Raw genomic sequence first — 13,354 nt, forward strand, 5'->3', positions numbered from 1 at the left:
CGACCGTCCTAGTCGGCAAATTTCAAATGTCCGCTAGTGATGTGGCGCTACAATATTTGGGTATGTCTTGGCTAATTTAATATTATTTTTGTTAAATTTTTGCGTGTTTTAGCTGGCAACACTGGCTCGACCATGAAACGGAGGCCAGTATTTAAACGAGATTTAATTTTCTAATTATGAGTGGTTGTTTGTTTTGTGAGCAATAAAATAATTTTAAAATAATTTTTAACGATACAATAGCGACGATTATTATTTTAAAAAAAATTTGTTAGGCTTAACATCGATGAAAATTCAATGCGAAGTTGGTTAATAGCGATATACTAATTACATGGGATATACTAATATACTACACTAATAATGTATTTTTTTCATTTTTTTCAGTTATCCAATTTTTCAGTTATCTGACCAACCTGAGTCCCCAATTGAGTCGGATAATCGATGCTCTACTGTAGTTTAATGTTAAAATAACTGCTAAAACATGATTTTAAAAATTTTGATGGAATAATTTCTTCATGCTTAACTATCATAAAATTATAATAATTAAAATAATAATTGCAGCTTACTTTAAGCACAGTTTACATATGCATTTCTGACTTATCTCCCATCCATGCTTATGCATTATCTGTTTCCATTCTTGCTCAGAAGTTGTGACCTCCAGATGGGATTACCAATATTGTTATGGAAATAAAATATGACTCACATCAACCATTAACTGGGGTGAATATGATTAGCACTTGAGCAACGAACATTTTTTCCCTTCTGGGCTCTTCTTCAATTTTTTTATAACAAACCAAGCTGGATCTTAAAATTTGAACAAAATCAAAAGTAAGAGATTTCAAATACTGTATGTATGTACATGTGTTCCCCGTGAGATGTTTAAATATGATCGAACATTAGGATGTGTTTGAAAAAAGCTTGTTACTCAAGTGATAATCATATTCACACCAGTTAATGTTTGATGTGAGTCATATTTTATATTCATCCTGGTGTGGCATGCAGTTATGTATTGTTATGGAATTGTGTAAACTTTTATTTTGTAAACATAACATCACTGTTATAATCATACTACCATTTATGATTTCTGAATATTCTTTTAAGGACTTTTAAATCTAAAAGAATGCTTGGAATTCTTTAAATTGAATTTCTTTAAATTAAATTAATTATTATTATATGTCAGAATATATTATAAATTAATTTAAAATTCTGTATCTTTTTATTAGGTACACCCTACATGAATATGGATGGTACAGTATATCGAACTAGACAGACAAACAATATTGGAGGCCAAACTATGATGGTTACTCCATTTCAAACATTAACAACTGCTACTCCTCAAGTTCAAGTTGCAACTCAAATTTCTCATCCTCAGCAACAACAGCAACATCAGCAGCAGCAACAAACACAACAACCACCACCACCCCCACCTCCTCCACCACCACCACCTCCATCAACACAACAACAGCAGCAACAACAATCTCAACAGCAAGCACAACAGCAACATAGGTCTATTATTCAACAACCTTTTCAACAACAGATTCAGCCTCAAGCATCATTGCAGCCAACTATCGTTTATGTACCATATGTTACTCCACAGTTTCAACCTCAAGTATCTCCACAGCAACCATCAGTTTCACAATTAACACAGCAACCAGTTTCTCCAGATCAAAGACAATTAAATTTGGTATGTATAATTTCATACTTTCAATTCTTTTATTTTGTGTTATAATAGATTGCATTAAACTTATCTAATAATTAGATATGTGCACAATTTAATAATTTATTAACAAATAAGTTACTCACTATAATTTATATTTTAATAAAAGTAAATATCAATAATAAATTTTAACTTATTAGCCTTTACTACTGTGTGTATTTTATTTATATTTAATCTAATTTTTGATTAATTTGCTTGAATAACAATACCATATATATCTATCTGTTACTAAAGACTTTGATTTGTTGGTATTACCTTTCTTCCATCCATTTCTTTTTGTATTCTGCACTCATTGGTTATTTTATTTTTTATTCTCTTGTATCTTTTTATGTTGTTATCTTTCTTCAGTTTATTTCTTTTTTGATTTCTTTATTAACTGTAGTATTTCCTCTGTCATCCAGGATTTTATAATTATCAATTATCATCATCTTAATATCTTTTTGAAAACTTCCTTTATTCCTGCCTTTATGCCATCCCATCCAGTTTCAGAGGTTGTACTCAATCAATTATTAGCTGTTTCTGGATAGAGTTGTCTTGTTGCTATGTTTGTTAATCTTTCTAAACAAATATTTTTTCTCCTGACTTTTTTAAATCTAATGTTACACCTTACTACAACTATCCTATGGTCAACTGTCTACATCTGGGCCTAGTAACTATGACTAGTTTTCACTTAGTTCCTTTCTTTTTGTTTTATAAAGATGTAGTCAATTTGGTATTTTTTGGAGCTAGGTGCTACTCATGTGTAGGTTATTCTGTAAGGGACTTCAAAAAAAGTATTGGAAATAATCATCCCATTCTGTTTATAGAATTCATTAACAACTTTTTACCTCTTTGATTAGTTTTTCCAAATCTGAATTTTCCTGTCTGTCATCTCTGTGTTTGTGTGGGATCTCATTGTAACATCAGAATCACCTATTAGTATTACATTGTCCTTTTCTGTTGTCAATTCTAGTATATTTGAAGTCTTCATACATTTTTTCTATCATTTCTTCTTCTGAGTTAGAAATTAGAATATATACCTGAATTATTATCAAGTCTGTTGGTATACAGCTAATTTTTATCATGTGTAACCTATCATTTACACGTATATTATGTGAGAACTCGCAGTGTAGAAATGGGTTTACTCCAACTCCTAACACCTGATGCAAGGTCAGTTTTGCGAAACTTGCTCACAGGGTTTGCAGATGGCTATAAATTAATGGCTAGACTAAAGAAAGATTGTCAAAATCTTTCTTTAGTCTAGTATTTCTGACGCCAGTTAGGATAAATAAAGAAATCATGTCCTAACTCGCGATAAAATGCATTTTTCCAAATACGTTCAAATGGGGAGGGTTGTAAGTCCATCGATAGAGAGATTGGCATTTAAATGAGTTGAGTTCATGACAAGGTTAAATATAAATAAAAATGTTTAATAATAAAATATATTTATATGTTTAAAATACAAAATGATTAAACTAGGATATAATAAAAATCAAAGGTTTTTTTTTATTATTATTAACTATTTATTTATTTATTTAATAGTTCACAAATCACAATCCTGTATACTGTTTAAACAGTATATATGTTACCGCTAAAGCTCGAAATCCGTTAATGTGTGCATTACCTAGCTAATCTGCAGATTAACTAGGGTGATCCGTTAAAGCTGCGAAAATTATTCCATTTCTCAAATTACCTAGGTAATGTTCAGATTATCTAGGTAATCTGCAAATTACCTACTAGGCACTCAGTAAAGTGAAAATAAGATTTTTGCTGGAACAACAGCAACGTTTCTGTACGCTTAAATTAACATAATGTTATTTATTTAATTTTCAATATCTAAAGAATCAAGTTAATACAATCAACAAATTAGTTGATTGAATCAATCATCAATCAATTAAAAAAACTTTAATACAAAAATCAAACGGTTTAAAATATTACTACAATTAGGGAAATGAATTTGCAAAACATATGATAAAATTGTACTTACTTATTAGTGCAATCTAAAGATTGGTGACACTTTGAATTACGTAGCAATTGGTTTTTGCGACAAGCACGCCTATTTGTGGTACATTTAGATTTGCAGTCACATTTTCTGAAACCCTGCCCAGTACCAAGGGATTGTTTTATTGCTGTTTGACGTAAAGATATTTCTACAGCAGGGACATCCATCTTCTTTCGTTAAAAATCTCTCTTTGCAAACACTGAATTCAGATTTTGCATACAATTGTTTTAAAATACCTGTTTTAGTATCAAGTTTATAAAAGCCATCCTCTGTTTTACTAAGAACCACAGCTAAAATTGAACGTGCATCAGTTTTTGCTCTGTCTTCTTCGGGTACTTTAATTCTCACAGCGAAACCTTCATCGACGTTTGGGTGCTTTGCATTAGAAACTGCTAACATTTTCTTTGCTTGCTTTTCTAAACATTTCTTGGCTTCATCACGCTGTATTTTCTGATCCATATTCTTTTTACAGATGATGCACAATACATTCTTACCATACCCTTCCTCTTTAGGATCTACTTCACCACAAACTGCGTGAACAAACATATTACACGATTTACACTTGTGAGCACTTGATGCTGCTTTTGAGCAAACAATACAGACTATGTCTTGTATAGTGCTCTTTACAGGCTCCGTACGAAACTGTGATGGCGATTCTGCTGAAGTTGAGAGTAACTCAGTGATGACTTCTTCAACTTGCAGAGGCGATTCCTTGGAGGTGCAGGGTAACTGAATATTCTTCGTGACTGCATCATCAATCAACTGTATAGAAGGCAGTTTAAGATTACTATCGGTAAATTCTTGTATTTCTATAGGTGATTCTGTAGAAGCGGGAGATAACGGAATGTCCTCTTGAGTAAGATTTGACTGTGATCTCATAATAACAGTCTCTTGTGAATGTTCTAATTTTTCAAGGTCTTCTTCAGTTTTTATCGAATGTCAAACAATTCTCCGGCATGGACAAACTTTTTCAAACCTTTCTCGCGCATCTGACAACGGCTCAATGAGTTTTTCACAGCCTCGTACAGTCAACACATCACACCTTTGAATTATTTGATAATCTCGAGATGATTCTTTCTTCTTGGAAACTTTTATTTGCTTTACATCTTCAATTATGGAATCATACTTTGGTTTGTTATTAAAACACTACGTATTATATTTTAAATCTTCGCTAAAGAGGTTTGCGAAGAATCTTTTCTTGATTTTACTCACCAATTCGGTGCTTGCTTGCATTCTAGGATTTAAATTTATCTACGTAAAAAGAAGGAGTGGGGAAAGGAAGTGAAAGAAACAAACTTTTGAACTTTAACGATACGGAAGCCGTTAATGTGCAGATTACCTAGATACTCTGCAAATTACCTAGGTAATTTGAGAAATTGAACAATTTTCGCAGCTTTAACGGATCACCCTAGTTAATCTGCAGATTAGCTAGGTAATGTACACATTAACGGATTTCAAGCTTTAGCGGTAACATATATACAAACATACACGTATACATACATTTAATGGGAATCATCCTTTCTCCTAATGGAGATCAGTCTTTCCCTGCACCACTTTCGCATAACAGGGTTTAAATACAATATTCTTTACAATGACTTATACTTTAAATACAATTATACAAAACATAAAAAAAAAATTAAAAAATAAGTCGAAGGTTTTCCTTACTTTTATACTATTTGTCCAAATCTGTTGCCATTTCTCTATAATTTTACTTTTTAATGTCTCCTTTCCCCAGGACTGTGGAATTGTGTTAAACACTTTCATTACCAGTGGCTGCTTCTTTGGCCAGAAAATCGGCTCATTCATTCCCATATACTGACATGTGCTCTGACCCATTTAAAATAAAACTTCTCTGTTAGACCATGTTCTCTGAGTTTTGTCTGAATACTAAAGACCTGCTGATGTTTACATTTACGGTTAGTAAGGACCTGAAGAGCACTGTGACTATCTGTATTAATACAGACACCTTTCCGTTCATGTTTTATACACCATTCAACAGCTTTGTCTATGGCCAATAACTCAGCTTGAAAATTGGAGCAATATGCTTCCAATGTAACTTTGTCACTATGAATTTCTTCATTATGCTCATAAACTACGAAAGCAGCCCCAGTGCCTGAATCAGACCTAGAGCCGTCCGTATATATATCAGTCTTAATTAATTAGGTCATTAGCCAGCAGCCTTACCCCTACACTTTAAGAATCAAAGTATCTAAACCTCACATGAATTGCATAAGAGAAAGAGTTTACAATAATGGTTTTATAATGTCTCTAAATAGTACTTGATTCTTCTGCCAACAGCAATCTTCCTCCTAATTCGTCAAGGATTTCAAGGGAGCAAAGGTGCGAATGAGTGAGAACCTTCAGATGTGAGGCTTTTTTCGGAGAGCATCAAGAAACACTTTTCTGGGAGAGTCTTGATAAATAGAATGTTTACCCTTTTTATCCCCAAATTTGCTTCAATTGGGAGTCAATATGTCGCTATGTGACAGGATCCAAGGGTTGAGTACAAGATGTATCATAAACAAGACATGTATCATAACGTGAGATAAGATCATTTCCAGTGGTAAAGTCAGTTATTTTCACAAACAGAAGGAAGTTATATTTCCTTCTTTTACCAATTTCAAAAGTAAAAAGCATATTTTATGATTCATTTTCCTATTTTATAGTTCATTTCCATAAGTTTTTTTAAATCATTAAATAATTAAGTAAATTCTAAATAAATCTTCCCAATCAAAGAAAAGATTCTCACATTACATCTCCAGGTTCTCACAATTACATACACTTTGTACCCATTCCTTGCTAAGCATTATTGTGACTCCATTCTTCCACCATCATTTCTTCTACTATGAATTATCCTAATGTCACCACTGTAAAAATCACCAATTCCCTTTCATCTTGTTTTCACATAGTTCTACAATTTGTATTCTATTCCTAGACATTTCATTCTTGGCTTCTAATTTTTTCAATTTTATCAATCTTCTAACATTCCATGTTGAAATTTTGATTTTTTTTATTGTACTGAAATTCTGTTGGTTGATGACCTGAAAGGTCCAGATTTTTTCCTCCCCTGCCAGACTTTGGGTCTGGTGGCCATGATTGGTAATGTTGATGCCCATGTTTAAGTTTATTTTATGGTTTCTTTACTTGGGTTATCACTAGTGCTTTAATGGAGTAGCTTTCTATTGCTTTCTCCATCCTCAGGTTAATGACTTTAGGAACAGTTTCCCATCTCAGGAGCAAGTGGGTGCCACGACTCTACATGCTCTTCTACTTCAAAGAAGCCATTATCATTTGGAAAAGTTATAATGCTTATACCATTTATATAAATGTTATAATTAACTATTTATAAACTATTTATAGGAATTGAAAAATCAAGGAAAGCTTAGCTGAAAAAACCATACATAAAAAAAGAGAATTAAATCTATTAGTTAAGATGTGTACAGAGATTAATATACCATATTTTGACGAGTATATATTTTTTTATTCAAGAATATGACGGATGGATGAATTGATACCTTTATTAAACTGAAATAATTGTCATTTCTTAATGTAAACTTGGAGGTCACGTGATGACAGTCGACAGAACATGGCGGCGATGACTCATGTGCCACTACTCTGATAATCTAGGTACTCTATTATGTCACTACTGATAATCTAGCCATTCGGTTGAGGGACCATCTGCTTAACGGACCACTGCACAGGTTGGTCCCTAGAGTGGACCACTACTGTAAAAATACTACTGTAGATAATTTCACTGTAAAAATGGTTACCTGTTGAGTATAAGATGCACCATGATTTTGAGTTCCAAAAAGTAGTAAAAAAAGTGCGACTTATACTCGTCAAAATACGGTAATTATTAATGTTGAGAAAATCTCTTCAATGCATTTCAGAAGAAATATTACTGTTTTATCTATATTTAACACAGAGTTAACTCAAAATATTCTTTTCCTTAACTGTGGTATTTTTTGTCAAATGATATTAATGTGGGGACGAAGGGAGTAGTTGGTGGCCCCGATGTGAGAAAGTGTTGACCTTTCAGTTAAAGGTGAACACATTCTCTTTTCCCGTGAATGTCGTCAGGATGACGCAAGAAAGCCCTTCCGTATGGGGGTAGTGGTTTGCATGACACAAAGAGACTCACACAGAGACCGAAGTTACGAATTCTCTGCGTTTATTTGACAAAGACATGCTTATAGGTAGATGGGTAACGCTGTCCAATTTTTGAGGTGTGGTTCCAACACAAGGAGGATCCCTCCGAAATTCGTTCGTCGCTCTGTCGGTGACGATCCCTGGGAGGAGGAAGTGGCGGTTGGGCTCACGGCGTACTCATTTCCGATATATCCAAGTTCTGTCGGGAGGCAGAATCCTTCAGAGCACCCGTCGGCTGGAGAGGCTTGTCGTGGGAAGTTCAGTCCCTACATTCTGGTCTCGGTCCTGTTCTTCCATGTTGCCTTTGCTTGGACAATCCTGACGATCAACAAGACTGTTCGCTCCCAACCTCTCCGTGTCCTTGGGATTTTGGGTTTTTATAACTTTTTTCTTCCCGAAATCCTGAGATTTTGGTTGGTCCAAATGTTGGTCCCCTGCGATTCTATTGGTCCCTGGTGTATTGCCAGGGATGCGATTCGAGCCACGTGGTCGCCGAATATCCCTGTCCAGGCCGTTCCCCTCTGAAGTCTGGTCAAGCCCTTTCCCGGACAACGAACCCATAAATTTTATCTAATGTCTATTTTTCTGTCCCAGAGAAGACACTGCTGTCCCAGCCACTGCTCCCTCTACAGGAGTGTCAGTAGGTCTCGCTTTGAACCCTCTGTAAGGCGACCAAAGTTACCCAGTGGACGATCCCTCTCTCGTTCTCACAATTGACGATCGTAGATCTGTGAATTAGGCTTGGAATGCGACAATTATGTCGTCTCACACCCCGTTCCTTGGTCATACTGATCCTATTTACGTAATAAGTCACTGATATATTGACTTTAGCTCGACAGCCGGTTTCCGTCTGGGAGGGGTGTGTGGTCCCGGCCTCACATTAATTTAACTCCTTATTCCACAAATATTTTGTGAGTGTAGACAATTAACTTTTTTATTTTAAATTTATATCTAATACCATACCATATTTTTTGATAATGCTATTCAGTTTAAAGTATTTCATGTATAATTTTTTAAATTGTCAATATTTTGCATTAGAAAGTTTCTACAAATAATAAACAAAAAGTAAATGATAGAGAATTTTGATTATATATGAATATAATATAACTTAATATAATTATATAATTAAATGAGTAATATGACAAATTTTAAAAAATAAAATTACATTTTAGCAGTGAAAATGCTTATTTAAAAGAAATGTTTTTAATGTAACGCATCTTCAGGTTACAATTCTAAATTGGATTTGAAATGCATTATAAATATTCAAATAAAATTGAATTATGTGGTATAAACATTTTTTTTAAAATTCAGTTTTGAATACATGATAAAACTTAATTATACGATACGTGAGCAATTACTTATTGTGATAGTGTCACAATGCCAAACCGTAATTTTTCATCACAATGCACTTTAATAGTGTTTTCCCCTGTACATCATATTTTTCCTGTTAACAATGAAATCATGCTTGTTGTGTATGTAACTCCATTTAAGAGAAAAATCTTTGAATTGAAATAACGTGACAAAGCAGAAGTTCGCATATAGTTAATTGCCCCTAAGCTTTCTATATCTCGCCCCTAAGCTTTCTATATCTGGTCTTGACTGCCATCTATCTAACACTATTCTTGAGATTAAAGAAGTACAGACAATCAGACAACTGTGGTAATTTATATAATTTTCTCAAATTGCAGCCCAATAAATACATTTATTAATGAAATAGTTATAATAAACTAAATATTTTCTTGTGAAAACTCCTGTATGGCAACTTTTGGTGATGATGGAAAGAACTTGTAATTCCCAACATTGAACTAATTTCCTATCAGTTTTTTTCCCCTAAGTGCAGGGAATGAAAGTTCTTCAATTATTGTGAAAGTTTGCCATACAAGAGTTCTCACAAGACTTTATTTAGTTTATTGTTAATTTTGATTTATTAATGTATTTTTTACTTATTTAAAATTTTGTCAGATGTTCAAAATATCTGACAAAATTTGTAAGTTTTTCAAATTATAAATAATCAAATTTTTTATTTGAATATTTGTAATATACTTCGCTTTCAATTTAGAATTGTAACCTATTGATGATTCATTAAGAGAATTGACAATGTTTATTTTAACTGTAAGTTTTTTCACTACTAAAGAGTGGATACCAATTATTCATTGGTATCCATTCTTGTTATTTCTGTTTACAGGCAAAATATTCATTTTATATTCTACAATCAAGAAATGAAATATTTTTTCTTATAAATTAAAATACAAGGTGATTAAAGGACTTTATAACCATGAAATCATAACCAATTTTTCTAAATAAAATTCAATATGATGTTAATTTATTGCAAAACACATCAAGTTTTACCTCTGTCATTTTGGTTCAATATGAATGTTATTTGTGATATGGCAAACTTTCCACCTGAATTTAGTTTCTTTTCAAACTCAAAGCAGCCTATTTGTTGTCATTTCAGTAATTATGATAGTGATTTGAGTTTTGAACTTAATGAGATTTGTAAGCAAGAATGAAATAAGCATTAGATATGTAATGAAATCCCAGAAGAAAAAATCAAAAGATGTTGAACTGGAGAAAAAGTAATCTGCTTTGATCAATCCACAAACTGGGAAACATTTATGGAGGAATTACCAGATATGTGTATAATGTGGTATGCTATTTTGCTGAAAGCATATTCATGCTTCATATTGTTATTTAACTGTGAAATGAGAGAATTTTTCAGCATATCTAGATACATAATATTGTTAATGTAATGGTTCACTTAACAAAAAAAAAGAGGGCCTTACACTTTTGCAAAAGAACACAGAACACACTGTCACTTTTGGACTTCGCATCCACAACATTTTCCACAATTGCTTGTGGATTTTTGAAGTCCCAAATTCTGCAGTTCTGGATTTACACTTTACCACTGAGATAAAACATTTAAAAATGTTGACTTGTTACTGACATTAATGTTGTTCAGAAATGTTTTCTGTTGTTCGATTTGATACAATACTTCTACACAAAATTCTTAACAAGTCATCTTATCTGCATTAGTAATTTTTTACAGCATTGCAAATTTATATGGTTTTAAGGTTCAAATGTTTTCATAAAATTTTCCAAATGATTGGTTATAAAATGCACATTTTATATGATACATGTTGTGTTGTTTTCCTAAGTCTTTCACTTATTTTATGATAAAATTAGAAATATATGCATAACCAGATTTGTCATGGTAACTAGCCTCAACAAAATTTCAGTGTCAAGAGTAAATTGGAATTCTACATGGAGAATCCATACAATATTGGTTGCAGAAATTTCATTGAACTATTGTCATGAATTTTGTTTGTTCAGACTGAAACATACAGTAGCCATGCTTTGCACTAATGAAAGCAACCATTTTGAAATGCATGCCTCACAGTGACAGAAGTTGGTACTATGGCACCATATGAGACAAACTTGGATGTGTTTTGTTTTAGATTTATTCTGCAAATTCTCTAATTAAAACTGTCTGCTTTCAAAATCATAAAATTCTTATTGAATTATCTTGTATAATATTAACAAAAGAAAGGGGTAAATGAATAAATACAACAGTATAAAGGCTTAAAATTATGCAAATAATATAAATTTACTGATAATTAAAATAGTAATTTTTAATTTTTGACTTAATTTAAAACATAAATTTAAGATCTATGACACAGTATCAAAAACAAGCATGAAAGAACTACAAATAATGTGACAGTTATTAAAATACTAAAATGAAAAAAATATAATACTGTACTCACTTCATGCCGACTTTGTAAATATAAATTACACTTACATTTTGTGGTGTTATCACGGTGAATTGTTAAAATATTAAAAAGTTCACAAGCACTTTCGGTAATGTACAGTACAGTTACTATCTTCAGTTGAAAATGAATACAACAGTTCTCTATTCTTGAAATAAATGGTGCGGCTAGATGGAACACCAATTTAAATAGAAATTTTCATGAAATTCGAAAACATTTAGAATTGGAATGGAATGATGTACAAATTTGCAAACAGTGGTTGCTACGCGACCATGTAGCTCTAGAAATATAGATTGTGACACTTAAATAATGTAGTGTATATTTTAGGAATTTCTAGAGTTGTGGTATTACATGGTGTTAGTGTCGAAATATAAGGGTTCTCCTAAATAAAGAGTTCTTTTTGATTATTGCATGCTTTCAATAGTTTTGTTTGGTCCCAGACTGGTCAGTAGTCTTTATCAAGGACTTTTCTCACTAATTCCGTTGATGGACGGTTATTTTGGATGTCATCCTGATGTTCTGTGATGAGAGATGTTAGTGTTCTAGTAGTAGCTCCTATATAACAAGTATCTTCTCCTGATCGATTATGTTTTAATGGTACCAGATAAACTCCCGATTTTTCTTTTAGTTCAATAGCATCTCTGTCGTTAGATAGCAATCTTCTTAGTGTTGGCTGTGTAGATAGCAGTAGAATGTAGCCATTTTTTTAAAAAAGGCATACAATTTTTAATGATACAGGACAAAAATGGTATTGGGGTGTGCTATCTTTAGGTCCTCTTTGTTGGTAAGATAAGACTGTGGAAATAATTTATTTTTGATACGATTCCGAAGATAATAAAATTTTGATTGGGAGTAGCCTGCTTTTATCATCACTTTGTTGATAAGTTGCATTTCCTGTTCTACAAATGTTTTGCTAGACAGCAGGAATGAAATTCTGGCATTTGATTCTTCCTCTAACATGAATAAACTGAAGCTAACATTTGTATAAATTGTTTTAAATTATCAGTGGAACCCTCCCACACGATTAATATGTCATCAACAGAACATAAATATAACGTTGGGTATTGGATGGTCAGAGGAGCATTAAATACACAATGTTCTATATTGCACATGATTAGCTCTGCTAGGATCAGTGATAGTGGAGATCCCATTGGTACCCCTTGTGTCTGTTTATATATGGTACCATTAAATTGAAAATAAAAAGATTTGTTCTCAGTTATAAGTAAAAAGGCTTCATGTATATGTATTACGTGTGAGGCTGGGTAGCCAGAATTAAGTAGCAGAAAGTTGGCATGCATGACTGCCTCAAAATAAGGAACAAACGGAAACAGGGAAACAGCATAGACTATAAATAAATGATATGCTCATTTTTTCAAAAAAATAGTTCAGAAGATGAAGATTTCTTGTGAGATGATGCTGTAAGAAGAGATTGTGATAATTTAGATGTTCTATAAGTAAATTTTATGGGTGAAGTAGAGACAGGCAAAGCAAAAAATACTTTGGATTCTTTTGTAACAAAAAATGATTGCAATAATATGACTGTTCTGAATTGTTAAATACAGTTGGTAATTTCTAATCATTCCAAGACTATGTTCGCTACCTGAATTGTTCGTTACATTAACCGATTATCGATTTACCATAAATTTTTAAGGTAATTTGATTAATTCATTCTGGAGACCCTAAAAAATAAATAAAATATTATATACTGTCTTACTATGTTTATTTACATGTAATAACAAACTAAAA

At 32.5% G+C, this 13,354-nt stretch overlaps 1 protein-coding gene across 1 annotated transcript in view; it reads left to right on the top strand.

The window, feature by feature from the left end:
* LOC111624189 (R3H domain-containing protein 2-like) overlaps positions 1-13,354 on the top strand; it is a 282,865-nt gene that overhangs the window by 240,774 nt on the left and 28,737 nt on the right. Inside the window, exon 17 of the mRNA XM_023367000.1 lies at positions 1,221-1,681. Within this exon, the coding sequence (XP_023222768.1) occupies positions 1,221-1,681 (461 nt within the window). The remainder of the gene's footprint in view (positions 1-1,220; positions 1,682-13,354) is intronic.

Source organism: Centruroides sculpturatus, unplaced genomic scaffold (genome assembly GCF_000671375.1).
Source record: "Centruroides sculpturatus isolate CEXI.00-Female unplaced genomic scaffold, Cexi_2.0 scaffold70, whole genome shotgun sequence".
Taxonomy (NCBI): domain Eukaryota; kingdom Metazoa; phylum Arthropoda; class Arachnida; order Scorpiones; family Buthidae; genus Centruroides; species Centruroides sculpturatus.